Raw genomic sequence first — 25,783 nt, 5'->3', positions numbered from 1 at the left:
TTGATGATGGATGGATGGTACAATAACTACCTTTTATACTCTGCTGGAACAGTTTCACTCACTTATGTGACTGAAACTGTGCCTTCTTACATATCTCCAACAAGCACTTCATTCCACTCCTCCCCATTACACTTAATCATCTCTGCATTCACCTCATCAACCCCAGCTGCTTTCCCATTTTTCATCTTTTTCACAGCGTTCTTCACCTCTGCGAGTGTCACGTTTCCTAGCACTGCATTCCTTCTCTGTACACCCCCAAAACCAGTCATGTTAACTGTTGCTTTGCTGTCTTCATTCCCATTCATCAGACTTTCAAAATATTCTTTCCATCTAGTCCTTACTTCATCCCTATGGGTTAATAATCAACTACTAACATCCTTCATACTTTCACATTTCTTTCCACTGTCACTTCTACATTTCCACACCTCTTTCAAGAATAACTTCCTGTTTCCAGAGTAATTTGCATTAATTTTTCTTTGTAGATCAGTATTTACCTCCTTCATTTTCCTCTTCAGTAGTCTCTTTCAGTGCTTCTTGCCCACAGAATATTTAGTTCTTCACACTTTCACATTTCTTTCCACTGTCATTTCTTTATTTCCGCACCCCTTTCAAGAATAACTTCCTATTTTCAAAGTAATTTGCATTCATTTTTCTCCCTAGATCATTATTTACCTCCTCCTCTTTCATCTTCAGTAGTCTCTTTACGTACTTCTTGCTTACAGTATATTTAGTTCTTATTTCAACTGAACTCATGTCGTATGTCCATTCTAGCCAATTCTTCCTCTTTTCCTCCACTGCTCTCTTAGCCTTTTCATTCCACCATGCCATACCTTTCTTCTTTGTTGTTACTCTTGCCACACCACACACTTTTGCAATCCTGACTAAGCAGTCCCTATACGTATTCCACAGGCTGTCCTGATCCATTTCATTCCACCTCACTGATTCTAATTCCTCCCCTACTTTTGCCCTGTATTCATCTGTCATTTCTTTGATCCTCAGCTTCTCGACTTTTAATTTTTCTCCCTGCTGCACCTCTCTCTCTTGGTCCATCTCACTCCTCTCAGCTTGATCTTGCATACCACAATAACATGATCTGACAAACCTCCACGTTGTCCTCTTACTGCCCTCCTATCAGTAGCACTACCCAATATTGATTGCTCTACGAGCACATAATCAGTCAGAGCTTTGTGTTTGAAATGAGAACTACAAATGCACAGCCTCCATTCCTGACACATGTCCATCAGTCGCTTCCCATTATCATTCTCTCCTGGTACTCCATTATTACCCTTTACAATGTATCATTCACAGGACCAGTCCCTACTCTCCCATTCATGTTGTCCATTACAAACACTTCATAACTACTGGGCATTTCTCCTACCACTTCATTCAGCTCATCCCCAAACTTGTCGTTCTCCCAGGTACTCGAGCCCCGTGAGTGGCCGGGGGGGTTTGCGGTGGTTTGGCCCCCATGCTGTCCTCCTCTTCTCTTCGACAGCCTCTGGGGGGTAGACCCACGGCGAAGATGCCACAACACCCCATACTATTAAGCACATTATGGGAGACTGCATTGCACACAATCTCCTACGCCAACAACACAACATACACTCTTTGAGAGCTCTGTGGGAAAGCCCGGTCTCGGTCATGGCCTTCCTAAGGGACTCGGGGCTGTTCGGCCAGACTGCCTAGGGAACAACTACTACTACTACTACTTGTTGTTCTCTCATTCCTGTCATCACACAGTGCATACGCTACAATCACAGCTACTTTCACTTTCTCAAACTTGAACTTAACATACATATATCTCGAGCTGACACATTTGGAATCTCTCATTCCACTCTGCCATACTTCATTTTCAACAAAGCAAGTCCTTCCTTGCATCTTCCTTGCCAGTTCATGCCGTACTTTACACACTTTTCACCCTCCCACTCCTCCACTTCACACCCTTGCATCTTAAGCCTCGTACACCCCAAATACAAAGTCGCGCAACATGGTCTCTGGACTGTCTCGCATCTGTCTTAGAAAATTCTAAATTTGTCTCGCAGCAATCGCTAGACACTGTCTCTGGGTCACGTATACACCAAGATACTTTATCTAGCAAAAGTCGCGCGACAGTGTCACTAGACTGTTGCGCGACTGTCTCAGGAAAGTCTAAATCTGTTGCTGGACAGTCACACGACAGTCCAGAGACAAGATATCGGCTGTATCATGTCTTCTTCCACTAGATGTTGGAGACAAGATACAAGTTGCTTGGTGCGGAGGGATTTGGCAACGGATGACGGAGTTTTTTTTTTTTTTTAGTTCGCATTTAAGAATGCACGCCTCTTGCTCTGAGGAGTCAGTATTCACATATTTTTACATTATTCATGCATAACAGTTGTACATACATTGAATAATTATATGTATATGGTTCTCTCCTAAATAATTACAGAGTATATTATATACTCTGATTTTGCATAAAAGTTATACATCATCATTGAAAGCTTATACTGTATGTACATGGGTCTGTCCTAATAATAATTATGGTATAATTACACATTTTACTTACAGTGCTGAAAAATTATGTGTGTACGTATGGTTCAGTCATGACAGTTATTAGCTTTAGTGATTCCACTGTTGGTTTTGGCAGTTATTCATATATATATATATATATATATATATATATATATATATATATATATATATATACATACATACATCCATCATCCAGTCCTACGTTGCCTCATGAGGAGCGTAGGAGCCCGGGGCTAGGCAGTTGGTTCTGACAATTAAGATGAGAGTGACCAGCCTCACTCATCCCTGAGTGGCATTACATGAGCAATAAACCCCAACCACCCCAGTCCCCCCGGACCTTGTATGCAGGGACGCACTACACATCCACCTAATCGTTGTCATTTCTGTACGTCTGAGCCAGCGAATATCCTCCTCCTTTACTGCCCAGGTCTCACTACCATACAGCATTACACTCCTAACACATGCTGCATACAAAGACCCCTTAGCACGTAGGGAGAGCCCTCTCAATGTCAGAAGAGGCAAGAGCTCCCTGAACTTCTTACAACCACTTCTCACCCTAGCCACAGAGCTTGCTCCAGCCCCACCTCCAGCACACAACATGTCTCCCAAATATATTTAAATACTGTAATTATTCAAGTTGTCTCCACGACCACGTCTTCGCACCTGAAGATTATCAAGGTTTGCTTCTGCATCCACGAGTCATGGATGAAGAAAACACGACTGACTGGGGTGGTAGTCTCACACGTTCAGTTCAAATTAAATAGCCAATCAGGGATTAATGGAACAGTGCGAGAAATTTAAAGAGGGATGATATGATAATTTATAATTCATTATCTTTTTGTGTCTTCAAAAGGTAATTATATTAGGCTATATTGTAAATGATACATAATCACTAATCAACCTTTGACTTTCATCTCATTAGTAGCCCAAGTTACCCCAACTTACTTTTAAAGTAGCCCAAAAAGTCGCAAGTAACTAAATTCAAAATTTAGTAGTGCAGGGCTTCCAAAGGAGCTGAATTAGCTACTTGTAGCCCAAGCTGGCTTTGATAGGTGGCCGCACCATCATCCTTGATGTGGCGATAGCAATTCCAAACTAATGCCTATAGACTTGCGCTGAGGAACGCTGGACCGACCGCGCTCATGTGATCGTAAGTGTGAGCCAGAGCAATCGTATAGAGAGCCAAGGGTACTAAAGAAGATTGATTGTATATGCAAAATATTGTATACAGAGTGCATCGGATAGCGAGGGATTACTGTATATATATATATATATATATATATATATATATATATATATATATAAACCTGTATGTATATACTGTATATTTATGTATACAGTAGTGGGCAGTGCAAACGAAGAAGGACCTTGCGCAAGCACAATGCGCAATCCACAGTTCACTACCTTGTGCAAGCACAAGTGCACAGTCTGACAAATATTTAGCTTGCGCAATGTCACAAAGTGCAAGTGCAAACCATCTGGATATATTTGTGGGAATTACTGTAAAATATTGATCCATCCATCCATCCATCATCTAATCCTACGTTGCCTCACGAGGAGCGTAGGAGCCCGGGGCTAGGAAAGTTGGTCCTGGCATTTGAGATGAGAGTGACCAGCCTCACTCATCCCTGAGTGGCATTACGTGAGCAATAAACCCCAACCATCCCTTGGATATAAACCTTCACCGGCTTAATCCGATTGGAGCACCTTTAATACCCACTAAACCACCAGGAGCCAAATTTGGTTATATGGTTACCACCCAGCGTAGTAAATGGTTTCATGGTGTACAGGAAACCATTTGGCTTGTCACTCAGTGTAGAGTCACCCACGGGCAGAAGGAAGAGGAAAGAATGAAGGAAAGAAAGACACAAGAGGGAGTGTAAAGTCACCCGCAGGCAGAAGAAAGAGGAAAGAATGAAGGAAGGAAAGTTTATTTAAATAATTTAGCATACTTTTTTTTATTAGTATTCTATCTATCTATCTATTGCCAGATGCCTTAATCCTGTAAGGGGTGGCCACTGACCACAGACAAGCAACAAATTGCCTCCATGTCACCCTGTCCCATGCCATTTCACTGCTCTGCCCCCAGCTCACACACCCCTCTCTCATATACTTCTCCATTCCATCCCTTCATCTTATCCTTGGTCTCCCCCTCCACCTCACTTACATACACTCTTCTCATTAGTCTCTCACTCTCCATCCTCTCCACATGGCCAAACCACCTCAGTGTGTTTCTCCTAACGCTTCCTATCACATCCACGTCCACACCACAACCATCCTTCATTTCCTCATTTGTCAGTCTGTCTCTTTATGTAACTCCACATCCACATCCACACCACAACGTTCCTTCACTTCCTCGTTTGTCAGTCTGTCACTCCATGTAACTCCACATGCTTCTCTCAAATAACTCAATTTTTTTTCCACTGCACTCACTCTTGACTTCTGTCCCTCCAACTAGATCAGAGCTTCACTTCCATACCTTAGAGTTGGCATCACAATACTGTCATGTAGTAACCTTTTCACCTGTGGAAGTTCAAACAGATGAGTGAGTGGGGTACGGACTGCGGAGCGGAGGGACAGGGAAACAAAGGTTGTGATGTTGCCAGTTTTACTTTTATCTGCATTTTCGCAAGACATTTTATTTAATAATTCAGTAGAGATATACAATAGCATGTGTAATTCCTTACAAAAATCATTAAAACATATTATTTCAATCAACTATCCACAGCCAAATAAATTATTAGGCTGTGGATATTTGATTGAAATAATATGTGTTAATGATTTGTGTAAGGAATTGCGTATGCTACTCTTAATAAAGAATGTATTTTTAATTTATTGTTATTTATTAATAATAATAATTTAAAAAATATTAAAATACATTATCTCTGTTGAAGCATTTTAAGAAATGCTACTACCCTTCTTCCCTCCCGCCTCCCCCCAGCAATCCACAACCCTCGCGACCTGCTCGAGCCTCCCCCATCCCTTGCCCAGACATACGAGAAGCTCCCAAGACCACGTGTCCCTTGGATTGCTCAATGCGCAATCCACAGGACAGATGCGCACCTGCCTTTTCATGTGCGAAAACGCAATATTGCGCATGGTCTCGTGCAGTGCGCAATGCACAAACAATACTCACCAGAGCGCAACGGTGCACAATTGCGCTTTGTGCAAGTGTTTGCGCACCTGCATATATATATATATATATATATATATATATTCATTCATTGCCAGATGCCATGTATCCCAAATGGGGTGGCCAAGGGCTTAGAGTTAACTGTTTTACAGGGAAGGGCACTAATCCTCCACCAACCCCACTTGACACGTAGGGATGCCAACAGCATCTGGTGTTCCCAGGCGGTCACCCATCCAGGTACTAACCAGACCCAACGTTGCTTAACTTCGCTGATCGGACGGGAAGCGGGTAGATATTCATCCATAAATGTATATCTTCATATGTACATTTTGCCAGTGACTGGAATATCACTTGAGTTTAATATGACAAATGTTGGTTGTAAACTGTTATTTCAAAATTCACCGTGGTGGATGGTTCAATCACGGACGCGCGACAAAGTCGCTGGACTCTCTTTCGTTTGTCTAGCAACAATCCAGCAAGAAAGTAGCAGAAATGTCTAGTGACCATCTCGCAACAGTCTCTAGACAATCCAGAGACAAAGTTGCCTTGTCTCCAGTGTCCTTGGACTGTTGCCCATTTGTATCTGGATTGTCTCGCAACAGTCTAGATACATAGTCGTTCAACTGTCTCTAGACTTTGTATCTTGGTGTGTACAAGGCTTTAGTTTCACATAGTGCCATCACGGCATGTCTTGCATTTTGAACACATTCATGACTTCCAACCTCTTGTTCGCCTCATTCACATCTCTCACATTCCACATGGCCATGCAAATCTGCCCATTTGGTTGGGGCCTTGGGCAGGTATTTGGCCCTCCGAGGCCTTCCGAAACGTTTGCCATAATTTAGCGATTTTAGACAAGGGAATCTGGGGGACACTTAACCTGTCCAAAAACCCCGATTATATGGTTACCACCCAGCTGAGTAAATGGTTTCCTGGGTACAAGAAACCATGTGGCTTATCACTCAGTGTAGACCCATGAGGCAACACTTCATTGAGTGAGTGGATGGTGACTGCCTCCACATACCACATTAATGAACAAGTGATACTTTCACGTTGAGATGTACGATTATTAAATTCACATACGGCAGATGAAGTGATAGCTGAAGTGGTAATACAGAAGTAATTAACTGCAAGTATATTGTTCATGCATTTCAATAAAGCTTACTAACATACCGTTACTGCATTATTCACGATGTCATGGATTTTTCTGTTCACAAGTGTTACTGATATTTCATTATGTACAAATTTTTTTTTTTCCATACTAATCCAATAACTGGGCAGGGAGCAACTTTTCTTTTAGAGGCTGGTTTTCCCACCACGTTCAAATCCCAGTTGGGCTGAGAACAAGTGCTGATTGGTTGAGAGCAGCATGTTTGAATATTTGCTTCAGTCCGAAGTTTAAGTCCCAGATTTCTCGGGTTTGATGTATGTGATACAGTCCAGTGGCTTGAATATGGCTAAACCCTAGGCCATAATAATATGGGATTGAATAAACCTCTATCCTTGGTTTGAACCAGCCTCGAATCCCAGGTTTAAACCTTTGCCTTGAATTTGGGCCTTAGTATTTATAAGTACGGTCCATGATACTTGTGTATAGAGGTTACTTATTATCATCATCATTATTCAGACAATTTTTCCCAGCAGGTTATGAAGTAAAGTCCTGAAAAACAAGGAGAGATAATATAGTGGTTATTACATTGTATTGTGACAATTGACTGTTTTGCCAGATAGTCTGTAAATACTTGTAATAGTCTTCCATGTCTCTCCACAGGCATACATAGAGGCAACAAAGGCATTCTACCGAGTGAAAGCACCCCAGTACCTAGAAGCCAATGGAGTCCAGAACTACATGAAATATGCGGAGATCAAACTGAGAGAGGAGGAACAGCGTGGGGAGAAGTACCTTGAGTCGTTCAGCGGCTCTCTTGAGAATGTAAGGGTGAAACAATATGGAATTATTCTCTGGCCACATTAACTTGGTCAAAAATTGCCACCTCTTATCCTGTATGCTGAGCTGTAATGAAAAATCAGCCCTTGAATAAGGTCTGTCTATCTATCTGTTGCCAGATGCCTTAATTCCTTATGGGGTGGCCACAAACAAATTGCCTCCATGTCACCCTGTCCTCCGTCATTTCACTTCCGTCCTCCCGGGTCACACCCCCTTCTGTTATATACCTCTCCACTCCATCCCTCCATCTCACCCTCAGCCTCCTCCTCTCTCTCCCCCCCTCTGCCTCACCCACATACATTCTCCTTGTTAGTCTCTCGTTCTCCATCATTACTTCATGGCCAAACCACCTCAGTGTATATCTTCTAATGCTTTCTATCACATCCACATCCACACCACAATGCTCCTTTGCCACCTTATATGTCAGTCTGTCTCTTCATGTAACTCCACATGCTCCTCTCAAATAACTCATTTCCACTGCCCCTCACTCTTGGCTTGCGTCCTTCCAACAAGGTCCAGGCTTCACTTCCATACGTTAGTTGTTATCACAGTACTATCATGCAGTGACTTTTTTACTTCCATGCTTACCTCCTATTTCTTATCACAGCTTTTAATGAACCAGGAACCCTTCTTCCTTGTTGTACCCTTTCAAGCACTTCATTTTCCAAACTTCCATCCTTACTTGTCACACTATCCAAGTACTTAAATGCACTCCCATTTTCCATTTCTTCATAATCCAGTCTCACTATACATTCAGTGACTTCACTTCTCTTGAAGACCATGACTTTACTCTTCCCTACATTCACCTTTAGATTCCGTTTCTTACACACTCTCCCAAACTCATTCACCAAGCCTTGCAGTTCCCCTTTGTCTTCACTTAGCAATACAGTATTATCTGCAAACAACTTTACAGGTAGTTTCCAAATGCTGCCCTCTCCCATTAGGGCCACTTCAGCATCCACTGCCCTACTTTGTATCTCTTGTATGACCACATCCATATACAGATTGAACAGCCATGGAGAAATGACACATTCCTGTTTCAATCCAACATTCAGATAGAAACATTCACTCAGGTCACACTCCTCATGTACTGCAGCCTTAGCACCGTCATACACACTCTTCATGGTATTCAACAACAACTGTTTAATCCATATATTATTAATGTTTTCCACATTCCTTGTCTGTCCACTCTGTCATATGCTTTCTCCAAGTCCTTGAGGGGCACATGCAGCTTCTGGAATAAGGTGCTAGCCATAAAGAAGTGCTATGAAAAATTCATAGATGCACAGCTGTAATAGTATTATTCTCCCTTTGAGCTTTGGGTAGTAAACCTCAAAAGAACAAAAATTTCCACCAAGTTAAGGTTAAGGCACTAGAGTTTGAAGATGCAGCGTAATGTGTAAGGAGCAGTTTTTGAAGTTAAATTACCTGTGTATTGAGAAGATTGTGGTGATAAGGAGTCTGTCAGTGTAGGAAAACAGAAGTTGCTCAAGTTATGTGTGGCAGGCATTGTTCAGGCTGCATGTCATTAATTGCATTAGAATGCAATACCATTATTTCTCAGTGCATTGTTGTGAGAGTAAGAGATGCCATGAAAGGATTCCATTGCTTGAAAGAGTTTGTTATGTATTGGTGGTATGAGGCTTAAAGGAAGAAGCTAGGAACTTATGGCTGGTTTATCTGTTTGCAGTTAGACTACAGTATTTGCTTCTCCCTACCAGTATTCATTATTGCTGTGTAGTACGTAACATTTTTGCAATGTGAGCATTTCCTCAGTTAAATTATAATGTGTGACTATCAAGAATATAAGTAGCTAATTGTGACCATCAGAGCAAAACTAACTGGCATTAGTAGATTCCTTTGAGGGAAAGTCCCAGAGACCCCACTAGGAATTTAATGCAGCTGCACAGACACCTGTGTCTGGTGTGTAATACCATACTAATATGAACGAACACAGGACAGTGAGACAGAGGACACTCTGTGATACAGACTGTTGTTTGGAGTTTTGTCATTTAAGAAATAAATACTTGTATGTGTGAAATGTGGCATAGTAGAATTGATTAAGACTACGTAAGTGCTTGGAAAGTCTTTGTAAACAAAGGTTGCAGGTAAAGGTTGGAAGAGGGAAACTATGTGCTATAGAGGAAAGTGCATCAGTATGTTGGTGAGAGAGGAAAGGCAGAAAAGTAACTGAAGAGTGTAAGAGGGAATTTTGTTAATGTTTTTGTTATGTTGTGAGAGAAGTGCCCAGGAGGGGTCAGGCATCACAGATTATGATGAAGTACTCAATCTTCATAATAGATAATGCCCCTTCAGAGTCCTTTGCTCATGGGTTATGTTTCTGGCAGAAGTAATAGTAGTACATCCTTTCACTATTTTTGGTCTTCAGGCAATGGTGGTAGAAACAGCTTGCTGCAGATGACAGTGGTAAGAATACTTTACCCATGGAGCCAAGTGAGGTATTTTTTTTAGTATACACATGCATTTCCAGGAAATTTTAATGCAGTTTAGTTGAGATTTCCAGTGGGACAGATTAATGAAAGCTGTAATTAACTCTTCAGGTTTGAAGTCTTTCCTGAATTATATAAAATCATCATGTGACTGCAATATTAAGAAATACATAACTGAATTCAGGGGGTCAATTGGCCACTGCTGTAAACCTAGTATTGTCTTTGAACAATACATGAACATCATTCTGTCTTAGATAAAAAGGAAAACTAAACATTTTAAACCATACTTCATCCTTTAAAACTGGTCATCCTTTCCCTGTACTTGCAGTTGAAAGAGTGCTGCGTGGAGGTACTTGTAACAACGTTTAGGGACACGATACTTGCTGAATGTCCGGCTATGATCAACTACAATGAGACAGACAGTATGTATTTATATAAGTTTTTCCTTTATGTAGTTAGAATGCCCTCATTGGATTGATGGCCTTCCATAGATTGATTCCCAAGAAGTGACTGGAAGCTTTTCACTCATGTATTGGAGAGGAGCGAGAGAGTGCCGTTGATTGGAGACATGAATGGCAAAGTTGGGAATGTATGAGTGGATGGAGTGGTTGGTCAGTGGGGTGTGCCGGCTGAAGTAGATGGGAATGTTAGTGCTTTGGTGGACATCTGTGCTTGTAAGGAGTTGGCAATAGCCAACACCAACTTTCGTCATAAGATGATCCACCGGTATACATGGAGAGTAATGAGGAGGATGGATAGTGAACTTGTTGAATGAAAGGCAATGATAGACTACGTGTGTGTGGATGAGCGAATGAGAAGACTAGTGTTGGATGCAAGAGTGTGGAGAGGGTGGGGGAATGAAGTCTCGGACCATCACTTAGTGATGGCCAAGGTAGAGCTGCAAAGAAAGTGGTTGAGGAGACATAGGGGAAGACAGGAGGAAGCAGCTCCTGTGAGAAGAGTGGAGAAATTGCAAGATAGTGAGAAAATGACAGAGTATAAGAGCATAGTGGAAGAAAGATTGGGAAGGTATGAGCTAGAGCAGATGGAAGGGGTGGAAGACGAATGTAAGATATTCACGGAAGAGATAGGTGCAGCTTGTGAGGCGGTTTGTGGAGTGAGAAGGAGATGCAAGGGTGTGCAAGGGACAGCATGGTGGAATGATGAAGTGAAATGAGCTGTGGAACAAAAGAAGGCATATAGTGAATGGTTAGCGAGTAGAGGTAGGGGAGAAGATGGGAGAGAGAAGAGAGAGGTATATGTGAGCAGGAGAAGGGAGGTTAAGAGACTGGTGAAGGAGAGTAAGAAGAAAGTGGATGGAGAGTTTGGGAGGAATCTGAGTGTGAAATGGAGGGAGAGTAAGAAATTGTTTTGGAAGGAGGTAAAGAAAGTAAGGCAGTGTGAAAGGGGAAATAGTAGGGGTGTGAAAGATAGGAATAATAGATTGTTGGTGGAGAAGAGGGAGAAATTGAGGAGATGGAAGGAGCACTTTGAGGATTTGTTGAACGTAGAGAGTGAGAGCAGTGCGAGTATAAGTGGTTGGGGAATGGCTGGGAGAAGAAGAGATGAGAGGAGGGAGGAAGAGATCAGTAGGGTGGAAGTAGTGGAAGCGATGAAGAAGATTAAGTTGGGAAAGGCCCCAGGAATTGATGGAGTGTGTGGTGAAATGCTTAGGTATGGGGGTGTGATTGTTGTGGAGTGGATATGGCAGTTGTGTAGATTGGCTTGGGAAGAGAGAAGGGTTCCAGAGGACTGGAAATCAGGTATAATTGTTCCTTTATACAAAGGAAAAGGGGAGAGAGAAGTATGTGGTAACCATAGGGGTATTTGCCTTCTTAGTGTGACTGGTAAAATATATGGTAGAATACTCATTGATAGGGTTAGGCATATGCCAGAGGAGCTAGTTGGAGAAGAACAAGGGGGATTTAGGAAGGGAAAAGGGTGTGTAGATCAGATATTTGTTCTAAGATGTTTAGTGGAGAAGTATTTAGAGAAGGGAAAGAAAGTGTATGCTGCCTTCATGGAGATGGAGAAAGCTTATGACAGAATACAGTAGGTAGGCAAGTTATGTGGAAGATATTAAGAATATATGGAGTGGAGGGGAAATTGTTGAGTGCTGTGAAGAATATGTACGAGGGAGCTAGGGCTACGGTGCGAGTGGATGGTGAGCTGAGTGAGTTCTTTGATCTCAATGTGGGACTGAAACAGGGTTGTGTGATGTCTCCTTGGCTGTTTAATATATACATGGATGGGGTTGTAAAGGAGGTGCAGGGTAGGGCAGTGGATGTTGGGGTGGCTCTAATGAATGAGGGTGAGATTTGGAAGCTTCCGGTGTTGCTGTTTGCTGATGATACAGTATTGTTGAGTGAAGATGAATGGGAGTTGCAAGGTTTGGTGAATGAATTTGGGACAGTGTGTAGGAGGAGGAATCTGAAAGTTAATGTAAACAAAAGTAAAGTTATGGTGTTTGAGAGGAATAAAGTCACAGAGTGTGCAGTGAGGTTGGATGGTGAGGATATGGAGAATGTGAGTGCATTCAAGTACTTGGGTAGTGTGATGAGTAAGGATGGAACTTTGGGGGATGAAGTGCGTGAAAGGGTACAGCAGGGAAGGAAGGTTGTTGGTACACTGAAAGCAGTGATGAGAAATAGGGAGGTGAGTATGGAAGTTATGAAGTCACTGCATGATAGTATTGTGATCCCTACCCTGACGTATGGAAGCGAGGCGTGGACCTTGCAAGAGGGGAACAAGTCAAGAGTGAGAACAGTGGAAATGAGTTACTTGAGAGGAGCACGTGGAGTGACATGGAGAGACAGGTTGACGAATTAAGAAGTGAAGGAACGTTGTGGGGTGGATGTGGATGTGGTTGAGAAGATTAGGAGAAATACACTGAGGTGGTTTGGACATGTGAAGAGAATGGAGAATGAAAGACTGACTAAGCGTGTGAATGTAGGTGAGGTGGAGGGAGGGGTAGACTGAGGATGAGGTGGAGGGATGGAGTTGAGAGGTATATGAGGGAGGGGGGGGTGAGTTGGGGGGAGGGTAGTCAAATGGTGGGTGACAGAGCGACTTGGAGGCGTTTTGTCTGCGGCCACCCTTTGCGGGATTAGGGCGTCGGGCTATAGATAGATAGATAGATAGATTTCTAGTAAGGGAAGTTGACTGGTTATTTACTCTTACATATAGTGGACTGCAGTACCTTAATCTCAGGAGACTCCTAAACTTCAAAGGAGTGAAATGAGATTAGCTTTTTTCACTTTTTTGGTTTGTGATTTCACTTTTTTTTTTTTTTTTTTTTTAAGTGGTGGCACTCATCATCCACTAACTTGATGTCGTGCGGCTCTTGGGTGTCTGCCCTTTTCTCTCCTCTGTCCATCTTTCCTTCCATCCTCTTCTGTCTTTCTTTCCTTCAGTCTTTCCTCGTCCTTCTGCCTACGGGTGACTGTACACTCCCTCTTCTTTTTTTCCTTCATTCTTTCCTCTTCCTTCTGCCTGTGGGTGATGTCTACACTGAGTGACAAGCCAAATGGTTTCCTGTACACCAGGAAACCATTTACTATGCTGGGTGGTAACCATATATCCAAATTTTGGTGTCTGGTGGTTTATTGGGTAAATATTGCGCTCCAATCGGATTGAGCCGGTGAAGGTATTTATCTAAGGGGTGGTTGGGGTTTATTGCTCACGTAATGCCGCTCAGGGATGAGTGAGGCTGGGCACTCTCATCTTAAATATCAGGACCAATTGCCTACCCGGGCTCCTACACTTCTCATGGGGCAGTGTAGGATTGGATGATGGATGGATGAATTTTTTTTTTTTTTTTCACTATAGTTTTTAGTGGTAGGTGGGGTTGGTGGTAGGTGGGGGCACTCACCATCCACTCACTCGATGTAGTGCTGCTCTCGGGTGGCTGGCCTTTACTCTTTTCTTTCCTTCATTCTTTCTTCCTTCCTCTTGTTTCATTCTTACCTCTTCCTTCTGTCTGCATGTGACTCTACACTGAGTAACAAGCCAAATGGTTTCATGTACACCAGGAAACCATTTACCATGCTGGGTGATAACCATATAATCAAACTAGGGGCACCTGGTGTTTTACTAGGTAATTAAGGCGCTCCAACTGGATTAAGCCTGTGTCGGTTCATATCCAAGGGGTGGTCAGGGTTTATTGGTCACGTGATGCCACTCAGGGATGAGTGTAGCTGGTTACTCTCTTCTTAAATGTCAGGACCAACTTGCCTAACCCCAGGTTTCTATGCTTCTCATGGGGCAACACAGGTTTGGATGATGGATGAATGGATGGTAGCAGCCATTAGCCACTCCTGATATAGTGCTGCCAACTTCTTCCTTAACCTTTATTATTCTGTTTCTGTGTCTGCTCCTCTCCTCATTCTTCTCCATATCCTTCCTGTTACATTTTATTACTTTTCTTTCCACTTCAGGTGGCTTTACACTGAGTGACAAGTCTAATGGTGTACTGTAACCTAGGGAACCATTTATAATGCTGGGTGGTATCCATATAACCAGAGCATGGGGTGAAGTGGAACATACTAGGATGGCCCTGTTAACTGGGTGGAGAGATGGAAATGTGGCATCCACCCAGGAACCAAACATCCACACTTTTCCCTGTTCCACACCTTGGCAGGGTGCTGTCAGCCACAAGGGAGTATTGGTCCACTGCGTGGGATGGCCCTGCAGGGGTAGTTACCTGCCTCCACTGGATGTGTCTGCATGGCCAGACAGACTTGGGTTAATAACAACAATTCCCTTTTTTTATATATATGTATATATACCCCATTATACATGTAAGAACGCCCTGCTTGAATTAGACAAGTATTTACAGTCTTTGAAGGTAACAGTAATGTACCAGTTCCCTGTTGTTCAGACCCTTTATAATAGTACAGTAGATAAAAAAGTGATGGTATCTAGGGCTAGTGACAGTGTTGTCAAAGAAGAGGGAGGGTGGCCATATGCATTTTTTTTTTTTCTTTTTAATAAGGAAGAAGAAACCAAAGGCTAGAAGTCCGCAAGGTTTTCTCCTCCAAGAAAAAACAAGATAACAGCTAAATTCAAGATCAGTTCATTTTGAGATGCCCAGACACATTGTGTCTGAGAGACTGAAGGTCATAGATAGTAGGAAATACAGACACAGGAAGACAGTTCCAGAGTTGACCTGTTGCGTACGTGAAGGACTGGAAGTAATGTTTAACCATTGCATTAGAGAGTGGGACAGAAAAGGGATGAGAGTTTGCTGCTAGACAGGTGCTTTGCACCTGCCGTAATGGGGAGATGCAAGCAGACATTTCAGAGGAGCGTGACACAAGGGTGTGGGAAGTAATTCCATCTTGTGCAGTATTTGTGATAACTGGGTGCATAAGAGATGTAGTGGACTAGTGGTATTATAGATAGACTGTGAGATAATGCTGATTTTGTGTGCAGTGAGTTGGGGAGAGCATGTGGAGATTGTCAGCATGAAGGATTGATCTTGCATGTGAGTCTCATGAGTGTGGGGAAGTTTTGTTACTTGGGAAACATGTTAGTTCATGCGCAGGAGGTGGGGCTGGAGCTAGCTCTGTGGCTAGAGTGAGGAGTGGTTGGAAGAAGTTCAGGGAGCTGTTGCCTTTCCTGACGTTGAGAGGGCTTTATCTGTGCTAAGGGATCTTTGCATGCAACGTGTGTTAGGAGTGTAATGCTGTATGGTAGTGACACCTGGACAGTAAAGGAAGAGGATATTTGTAGGCTCAGATGTACAGAAATGATAAAGATTAGATGGATATGTTGAGCATCCTTGAATGACAGGCCTGGAGGGGCTGGGTTTACAATGGAAGAGTTGAGAAAAAGGATGGGACTGGAATGAGGAGGGGTAGGTTGAGATGGTTTGGGCATATTGAGAGAGTGGTGGATGACAGTTGGGTGTAGAAAGTGATAAGTGTGAACTTTGGGGATAGGGTTGTGAGAGGCAAACTGAAAAAAAGACCTGGGACAAGGTCATAGAGTGTAACCCCAGGGATAAGGGACTGAATAGGGAGGCTGCCAGAGAATGGGCAGCATCAAGAGCTGCCTTTAGGTGACCAAGACTGACGCATGCAAGTATGTTGGAGCCTCATAAACAAAGCGATGAGTTTGGTGAGATGGAAGAACTATTGATGGCCCATTTCTGGATCGATGTGGAATAACATGAGACTGTTTTGTAGAAGCAACAGTTTTGGGGGTAAGAGAGTTAAATAGTAAGAGTTGGTGTAAACTCTTGCTCTGATTTGTAGAGTGACTCAGTATGCATTGCCATTAGTTCCCTCAGATGTTGGATAGTGCCATTGTAATTCACCACATATTATTGTCTTTTATTGTACTTGACCTGAGTATGATACTTCACTGCAGAGATAAAGATGAAACTTTGTGGTAGGTGGGGGCGCTCACCATCCACTCACTCATTGTAGTGCTGCGCTCGGGTGTCTGCTCTTTCCTCTCTTCCATCCTCTTCTTTCTTTCTCTCCTTCATTCTTTCCTCTTCCTTTTGCCTACGGGTGACTTTACACTCCCTCTTCTGTCTTTCTTTCCTTTATTCTTTCCTCTTCCTTCTGCTCGTAGGTGACTCTACACTGAGTGACAAGCCAAATGGTTTCCTGTACAACAGGAAACCATTTACTACGCTGGGTGGTACCCATATAACCAAATTTTGGCACCTGGTGGTTTATTGGGTAATTACAGAGCTCCAGTCTGATTGAGCCGGTGAAGATTTATATCCAAGGGGTGGTTGGGGTTTATTGCTCACGTATTGCCACTCAGGGATGAGTGAGGCTGGTCACTCTTATCTTAAATGTCAGGACCAACTTGCCTAGCCCCGGGCTCCTACGTTCCTCATGGGGCAACGTAGGATTGAATGATGGATGGATGTAACTAAAATTAATGATTAAGATGTATTGTCATTCACTTATCTTCCCTCCATCCTCTCCAGAATTACAGCTTATGTTTAAGTTGATGGACAGAGTGCCAGATGGTATACAGCCAATGCTTGATGCCCTGGAGAAACACATCGTCTATGCCGGCCTTGCTGACATGGTGGCAGCCGCAGACACCATCACTCAGGTCTGTATTGTGGTTAAGGTAGTTGCAAAAATGTCGAGAGAGTCAGCTGATGTAGATTTGAGATTGGTAACAGTTCATTGCATCCATAGAAGACAGTGCCAGGTGATTGGATGAAAAGTGCGATAATGAATGTTTATGAACAAAGTACTGTATACAGTTCACCTGTTGGTGGCACACCAGTGGTGCTAGAACTACATGACATCCATTATCACTGCTGATGCCATTAACCCCTTAAATGCAGGGATGTTGGAAGCGCGCCGTGCCCGTCCCGCGGGGATAATTGCGCTCCGACTAACTTTTTAAAAATATTTTCCAAAAATCAGTTATTAGTCCTAGAATATTATAATTATATATGCATATGGCACATACCTTCAGCTTTCTCCTGGGATGTTTGTTGAGCCTTTGTCAACTACCATAGGACTTGTGGAGACTTCTGAAGTTGGGTAACAAAGTCTCCACTTTACACTTCCCGATACCCCGTAATATGGTTACCACTGCCTGATATTATCACTACAAACATTATTCTGTGAATTTCAAGTAGTTTGGAATCCAAAAAAAACACTGTGAAATCAATGTAAATTACGAGCACACGAGATTTCCACCCGCGCTCGTTTCCCGCTGGTATTCTGAGGCAGAGCTGTCATTTATTGTAAACACACTCACACTTTATATTCCTAGTACTTTATTACACTTATTTATATACCGGTATACAATATTTATCCATAAGTTTCCTTCACTACTAGTAGTTTATTTTCACTCCAGGCATTCACTTTCTCGTTCAGTAATCTGGCGTAGAGAGCAAAGTTTTCACTTTCACTGTCATTACTCCAAGTATTTATACTCATATTCATATATTAGTAATTATTTACATTTCTATGTACATTTTCTGCAGTATTTTATTTACATTATTTATATTTCTGTTTTATTCACACTATGTTATGCACTGTCACTTGCAGTAACTAAGAGCTCCTTTCCCTTGGAGCCAGGACGAACTTGGGACACTGAAGCACTTGTACTGGGAGTTTTTGTCATCATTTCCTCCACTGGCTTATCACACGATTCACCAGAAAGATCTTAGTCACTGTTCATCATTATCATGGATAAATTAGCCAGTTCACATTCCACAGCTGAGTCACATAGTCCTTTACCCCTTCCCACACGAGGTTTAGTAGGGGTAGAGGTTGCAGGGCCCTTTGCAGTGGGCTCAGAAGCGGCGGATATGGAGGGACGCAAATCCGACGTGGTTTCACCTCGAAAGACGACAGTAAACTGAATGATGTGGCGTATTATGGGCAGGGAAGGGTTGACAATGTCAGCATGGTGACAGCTGCTAATTTATATACTGTGGAATGATTTGCAGGAAATCTAGACAGTACATAATAAATTAGGTAGTTCCAGGTGAATGTAAATATCACTTAGGCTTCTCCCTTCCTTTCTAACATATACAGTATATTTATTACGAGAATAGGTCTATCTATCTATCTATTGCCAGACACCATAATCCTGTAAGGGGTGGCCATTTGACTTTGAGTTATTGGTTTTACAGGGAGGGACACTAACCCTCCACCAACCCACGTGTTGACACATAGGGAGCACGTATGGGTTGGTTATATGGTTCATGTGGCATATTTCAAGGGGAAAGAAACAGGGAAAATTAATGAACGAGTGCACGTTGGGTGTTGCCAGGTGATAATTAGCCCATTCCAGGTGTATGGCAGTATCAATTATCTTTTCTCTTTTTTTATATATATTATTTTGTATAAGAATAGGGCATAGGACAGATTTCAATGGATGAAATCAGTGGAAAAATCCGGGCAGGATTTGTGTAGCACGGCGCGGCTGGGCAGGCGGGAGGAGAGGGTAATGTAGGGGTGGTAAGGATGGGAGTCAAGGACGGTGGAAAAATGGCTAAATTGTCAACAATGGATGGGAGTGCAGATGACATTAGCAGCGCTTACTATAGCTGGACACTGGCAGTACTGACAGATGATACAAGCCACCACTTGAAAGCTCAGGCGAATTCAAAATAACACAGAATCACAAAAGTGACGCCCCGTGGTATGATCCCTTGCGTCCGACCATCACGAAAGTGACGCCCCGCGGTTAAGGGGTTAATGGTTGAAAAAAGGCTTACACATACATACATGGCATTTCAGTTTGGTGACCACAGGAGACTAAAGCTGTTAGTCCAGAGAAAGAGAAAAGTTGTTTAGGCTATTTCAGAGAACATGATATGGAAAATATAAATTGATGAAATGCAGTTTGGCTTTATGCTTGTTGCAGCCATAGTACTATACTGTTTTGTAGTAAAGCAACTACAGACTTTAATTTACTGGACATCATTAATCAGTCCATAAAATGACACGGTTCATAATATTTAGTTCATTTGTGTTCTTTCATATTTTATTGTGAAAATAAGATTGATATGTGTCACTGTCAGTGCATATCTGTATCACTTATATCTTAGCAATATGCAAAAGCAGGACAGTGATCCTCACTGGCATTTGTATGCCTCAATGATTATATTTAATTTTGACAATTTTCCTTCCAGGATTCTGAACAGTATGTGGAGAAGCTACTAGATCTGTTCCAGAGGTTCAGTCGCCTGGTAACGGATGCATTTAGTGAAGACCCTCGCTTCTTAACTGCCCGAGATAAAGCATATAAACAAGTAGTCAATGATACTCAGGTCTTCAAGTTAGAGCTACCCAGTAAAACGGTATGTGTCGATGATACACGTTCTGTCTCAAGTTCGTATGTGATTGGTTGAAGCTGGTAGTGAACGAAGCACTCTTAGCTGGGACTAGTGATGTAAATTGGAAGCCAGAGCCAACTAATACTGGAAACAACATGGTAAAATTTGCTGATACTCCGTACCTTATCAGAATTGGCTTATTTTGCTATACAAACTTCTCATACTGGTTGGATTTCTGACCCATATTTTCTAAATTGTGGACTGTGCCATATACATCACATTCTTTCAGTAATCATTAATGTATCTGATAGCTATTAACAAAGTGAATGGCTGTCCACAACTCCACATTGTGCTTACCAGTCAAGAGTGTTACGATCATTAACTCTGCTTGTAATTAATGATGTAAGTGCTTTGAGCACAGTTGAGTTACATTTTTTCATAAATACAATCTCATTTCATAACTTTGTGTTGTTGTTTACTGATCTTCAGTGCAAGGTGCAGATGAGACAAGCTTGTAGTTCATGCAGAGTTGGATTTTTTCTTTCCTTCTCTCTTTCATCTCCCTTTTTCTGCTGTGACATCATGGTGACTTGTGTCTTTCTTTCCTTCATTCTTTCCTCTTCTGCCCTTGGGTCACTACACTGAGTGACAAGCCACATGGTTTCCTGTACATCAGGAAACCATTTACTACTCTGGGTGGTAACCGTAGAACCAAATTACGGTGCCTTGTGGTTTAGTGTAGGTTTGTATCCAAAGGGGTGGTTGGGGTTTATTGCTCACGTAATGCCACGCAGGGATGAGTGAGGCTGGTCATTCTCATCTTAAATGATGGGACCAATTTGCCTAGCCCCAGGTTCCTACATTTCTCTATGGGACGACATAGGATTGGACGATGGATGGATGGATATCTGTCTATCTGTCTATCTATCTATATATATGTACATTATACACACACACACCGATAACTGCAAACAACCAGATCTTCACAGAAGTCACAGAGAAAGATCCAGAGATGGAATACCAGTATGTAGCAGAAGAAAGGAGTGATTGGCTCAGTATGGGCGAGATCTAAAAACTCATAGCACTCCTTTGGACCATACTCTGTCATATCCTATATTTCCCCTTTTATTTTAGCTATTAGCTATAGACAAATTATTTTATGAAAATGAAAGTTAAAGAGCTGAATATTCTTATGGTAAACAAAATAAGGCAAGTTATGGTTGCTTCACCAAACAGTAAAAAATCCAGTGTTGGGACTTAAATGTTAAACTTCTGAGATGTCATGTTTTAAAATGATTCATCAACTTACCTGTATAAATGCATTGATGGCAGGTCTTTCATAATTTAAGGCATGTTATACAATGATCTCTTGGTTACTGTGTATAATAGGTATTGATCATGGTGCATGATAATGGAATTGCTCAATAACAGAATCACAAAACCTATAGGATGTGCCCTAATTGGTACCTGGCATCCCAAGTGCAATCTCAAATTTTCCCTTTCAGAAACACATATAGGCATGGTTAGGTTAACACAAAGTGATGAAATTGGCACGGTAAAGAAGAAACACTTCACATAGACAGAGCTGAGATGGTCATGAGGTAAGGGATTCCTAGGCTAGGGGATGGTCTCCCCCACCTGGGATTAACTCCTTAAGTAGGGCCTCATCTTTGAATCCCTCTGAGCCATCAGAAGTCACAGATGCTGCACCATCATTGTTGACAGAAACCAGGTCATGTGCTTGATAATTATGTTTTGAGCCAAAAGATGTGCTATAACAGCAGGAGTGCAGATTTTCATCTTGCAGAGATAATGAAAACGGCCTTAATCAAGTGCTCAAAAACCAAGAGATCACTGTATAGCTAACAAACAACTTAGCTTTCCGAGCATTATATACTAATATACTTCATGATCAAGTTTATGAAGCTGGAGTGTTGAGTTTTCAGTGGCCATAATCAGCTTTAGTGGAATCATAAATTGTCAGCATCCTTCTCATAGCCTGTATAGTATAGTAGTTAATGTATTCATGTAAAAATTCATACTTTGGTAGGCACTTATGTTGATCCATTGGAAATATACCTTTTTCAAGTGCTGTTTTTAAATGACCAAGTGTGGTGAGTTTTCCATCATATTAATCCTTTAAAAAACCCTAGTACTTACCAGAGCTGGGCACTCCCGCCATTACTTCTGCACACCACAGATTCTGCAGTTGTGAAAGTGTTATTTTGTTTGCGGATTTGCATTTGCAACATTTTATGCAAATTGGCGGTATTGCATTTGCGGAAGTATGTACACAAATGCAAACCTTACCACAATCCAGCCAGACCTCTTTGAGCTCTGAGTGGTTTTGATGGGCAACATGGACCTGCCCAAGTTGGAGTTGTCTAAGTTGTTGGAGGAGTCTGACTGTGACTGAAGAGTGAGGACTGAGGAGGTTAGAGCCGAGGAATAGAGGTGGACTGGTGTGTCAACTTGTCAAGTGTACGCTGTGAAGTGTACAGTTTTAATTCATTTATCTACAGTGGTGAATGATTTACCTTTGTTTTGTAGTAAAAACAGTCTGATATAATAATATTTAAAATACTACCAAACCCCATAATTGCCAAACTTATAATTAACAACTTCACTAATTAGCAAGTTCTTCATAAAAAAAAAAAAAAATGGCCAGATAAATGCAGAAAATAAACTGGAGGAATGTGAACTGAGTTGGTAAGGTCTTTCTGCTGAAAGCTATACATACATTTAATGCTCACAATATTGTTTGTTTTTGTTTGTATATGTGAAAGAGAGAATATTGATGCAAACAATGATGAATTCCATTAACCCCTTAGCCTGTGGATTGCGCAATTACCTGTTTTTATCCCACCCGTGGTTCGCAAAAATTGGATTTTTTTTTTTTTTTTTTTTTTTTTTTTTTTTTTTTAAATGATAAACTTGAAGATAAACATCCAGGGCATCATCTGGTGAAAAAGAAAAAATGTCTCTCTCCATGGTAGTGCCATGCATAAGTTTGCGTAGGGTGGAGTAGTTAGTGGTGATGCACGGCCACTGGAAGGTTAGCACAGCCTGAGCTGTGGCTCATAACATGATGCTACCCAGCCTGAGTTGTGGCTCGCAATCCACGGGTTAATAACCTCCGGCATTGAACAACCCCTTACAGTACCGGTGTCAGTGACGTTGAGTTAGCACGAGCTATAAAAAACTATGAACAATTATGGGAAAGGAACGAAGGTCACTGGTGTGTTTACACGACCCTACGATACCATCCCAAGCAGTCAGGTCTCAGATGTTTTTGCCCTTATGGCACATGCACTGTAGTTTTATGAATTCTTCTATGAATCACAGAATAGGTTTAGGCAGCTAAAAAACACATTGCTGGGTGCACCAGACGATTCTCTTCACATATGTGAGAAAAAGAAAATGATTTTAGAACTCTTAGAAAATTGTTCCGGGGCTGGCCAGGGGTGCACGTAAATTTCTGAGCCCACGGCCATTGAGGGGTTAAGTTGTTAAGCCATACCTACGATTGTTTCTGGCACAATGAAAGAAACTTAATCTGCGTACTCAAAGATGGATTTCATTTCCTAATTTCCCAACTGTAGGTTAGGTTAGGTTTGGTTAACTTGTTAGGTACAGTTAAACTAGGTTAGGTTAGGTTTAGTTAAACACTTAGGACTGTGCCTTCCCGCCATTACGCTGACGAATCACACAAGAGCTGGTACAGGTGTACAGCTAAAAACAACAGGAAAACAGATCTAACAAGAAACATTTATGGGTAATGCATTACAGTATCAGTGGTTCATAGGCTACACAATTATGGGTAAATGTCATTTTCAAGAAGACGTTAAGAATTAGCAGATTTCAAGAATGAGCGAGGGGGGGAGATTTATTTTAGTTTTTCTATAAATATAATTTTATATATCCCATTCAGTGCATGAGACAATTTCCAAATATCATAAAGTTACCTGTTATTAGTCAAAATAAAAGAGTGAGTTTTACACCAGGTACCCCTTTTTTGGATAAGGGCTAAGGCGTTGCCCCTGGGTAGAGGACTTTGGTTTGGAGCGTGTAGCATTTTATGACCGGATGCCCTTCCTGATGTCTACCAATGACCCTTGGGTGGATTCGATCCTCCGACCCTTCGGTCAGAGCGGAGCGCTCTAACCCACTGAGCCACGGCTCAGTGGGTTAGAGCCGATGAGTAATTAGGGATGATTTTTAACCCCTTGACAAAAAATATCCTCCTAAACTTAAGAATATCCTCTAATGGTATCCTGAATAAAATGAAACTGATGCCATGGTACTGAAAGGGATACAAATGGTTTGCATTTGTGGAACTGCAAATTTGAAAAAGTTTGTAGATTTGTGGTTGCGGAAGGTACTTTTTTGGGTTTTTTTGATTTGCATTGTGGAAGTGAATTTCCGTTTGTGGTGCCCAGCTCTGGTATTTACTTTTATGTGTATGGAAACAGTACTCCCTTGAATAACTTCATCCCAACTAGGCTATGTCAGTATTTATTGTAATCAGTGAATTTGTACTTTATTATTATTATTATTTTTTTTTTTAAATCTATTCTTGGACATCTTATTCAGTGCTTGAATATTACTAAATATGGCAGTCGGTTAACTGTTCATATAAGACATAACTTTCATTAGTGATTGACTCACTGCTGTCTAGTCAGAGTCATCTGCTTTCCGGGAATCAAAGCAGAGTTGTCTGCTTTGCAGGAAAACAATGTCAGTGCACTTTCTTACAGAGGGTGGTATGCTGGAAGACTGGTCATTCATTAGGCTACACAATAGTTTGCAAGTGATCAACATAACACACAAACTAACATCTTACTGTAAAAGATGGAGGGGGGGGAGGTAATAGAGCACAGATAGACTTTGTTGTAATGGACTAATTGGGGAAAAGTTGGATGGTATATCTGATACTTCATTATATAAGGCATACAACAGGGACCCACTATACTGGACCTAGGGTCAGTATACTGTATATGAAAGATGGTCTGACAGGTACCCCATGTAGGACAAGTTAGGACATCAGTAAATAAGTATTGTACAGCATGAGTTTGACCATTGTTCCTTGATATTTGATAGATCAATAAGCAATACTGTACAGAACTAATGTTGACCCTCATTTCAACAGATAATAATGCTGAGAAAAGGAAATACCAGGCCTGGGTTTGGTCTTTAACAAATTTGCCCAGTAGGTCACTGGATGTTCTCCCAATAGTACCGGAACCAAAGCTATCTAGTAGGGTCATGGGATCCACTGAATTTGAAGTGTGGTATAAAATTGTTCTTTAAAGCAAGGTGTCAGTGTATTGTATTGATTATTGTATCATCAATAAAAGCTTCAACAGGGTTGCATGCATCAGTCTTCATCACTTAATGGCGGCTGTCTATGCTGCACAGTATCTGGCAGTCTCTTTGTTCAATCACTTACCCTTGAAGGCACACTCTGTGACCTCATCTTATGAGGGTTATTTTTATATCTGATTTCCCACTTCAGAGGACAAGTATTGGTATCAGTTTGGTATTTCATAAATGTCAAAATCGCCACTATGTTGGTTCAGCAAAGGCTCAGTTACAGCCCTAGCTGGAATGCAGCCTATAGCCCCCCCCCCCTTTTTTTTTTTTTTTTTTTCCTCCAGTCATTTGTATCAGCTATTACATTTTAATGTCATCCCAGTCTTTATCCTTTTGAGGGAAAATATAGGTGGTAGAATGAACTGAAAAATATGAGGTTATGTTAAAGTAATGTGTAGTCCATTATTTAGCAGGATTTTTAATCCCTGCTGGGGTTAATCTTGGCAAGGTAGTTTACCTCCCCTCAGTTATTGTTTTATAACCATTGTGAATTGTACCTCATTTGAGGCTTGCAGCTTGGAGCATGCAAACTTTCATTGTGTCTCTTAAGAGGTCTACAACCTGGCAGGGGTTAAATGCAGTCTGTGGGGTAA

At 41.7% G+C, this 25,783-nt stretch overlaps 1 protein-coding gene across 1 annotated transcript in view; it reads left to right on the top strand.

The window, feature by feature from the left end:
• Cul5 (cullin 5) overlaps positions 1-25,783 on the top strand; it is a 53,984-nt gene that overhangs the window by 8,650 nt on the left and 19,551 nt on the right. Inside the window, exons 5-8 of the mRNA XM_080276598.1 lie at positions 7,416-7,577; positions 10,371-10,464; positions 16,992-17,122; positions 19,674-19,841. Of these exons, the coding sequence (XP_080132724.1) occupies positions 7,416-7,577; positions 10,371-10,464; positions 16,992-17,122; positions 19,674-19,841 (555 nt within the window). The remainder of the gene's footprint in view (positions 1-7,415; positions 7,578-10,370; positions 10,465-16,991; positions 17,123-19,673; positions 19,842-25,783) is intronic.

The sequence above is a fragment of the Coenobita brevimanus genome, chromosome 65, assembly GCF_032717465.1.
Source record: "Coenobita brevimanus isolate Jiangsu-jjx chromosome 65, ASM3271746v2, whole genome shotgun sequence".
In the NCBI taxonomy this organism is placed as follows: Eukaryota; Metazoa; Arthropoda; class Malacostraca; order Decapoda; family Coenobitidae; genus Coenobita; species Coenobita brevimanus.
The sequence above is the reverse complement of the archived record's forward strand: the minus strand, read 5'-3'. Positions and strand labels throughout refer to the sequence as shown.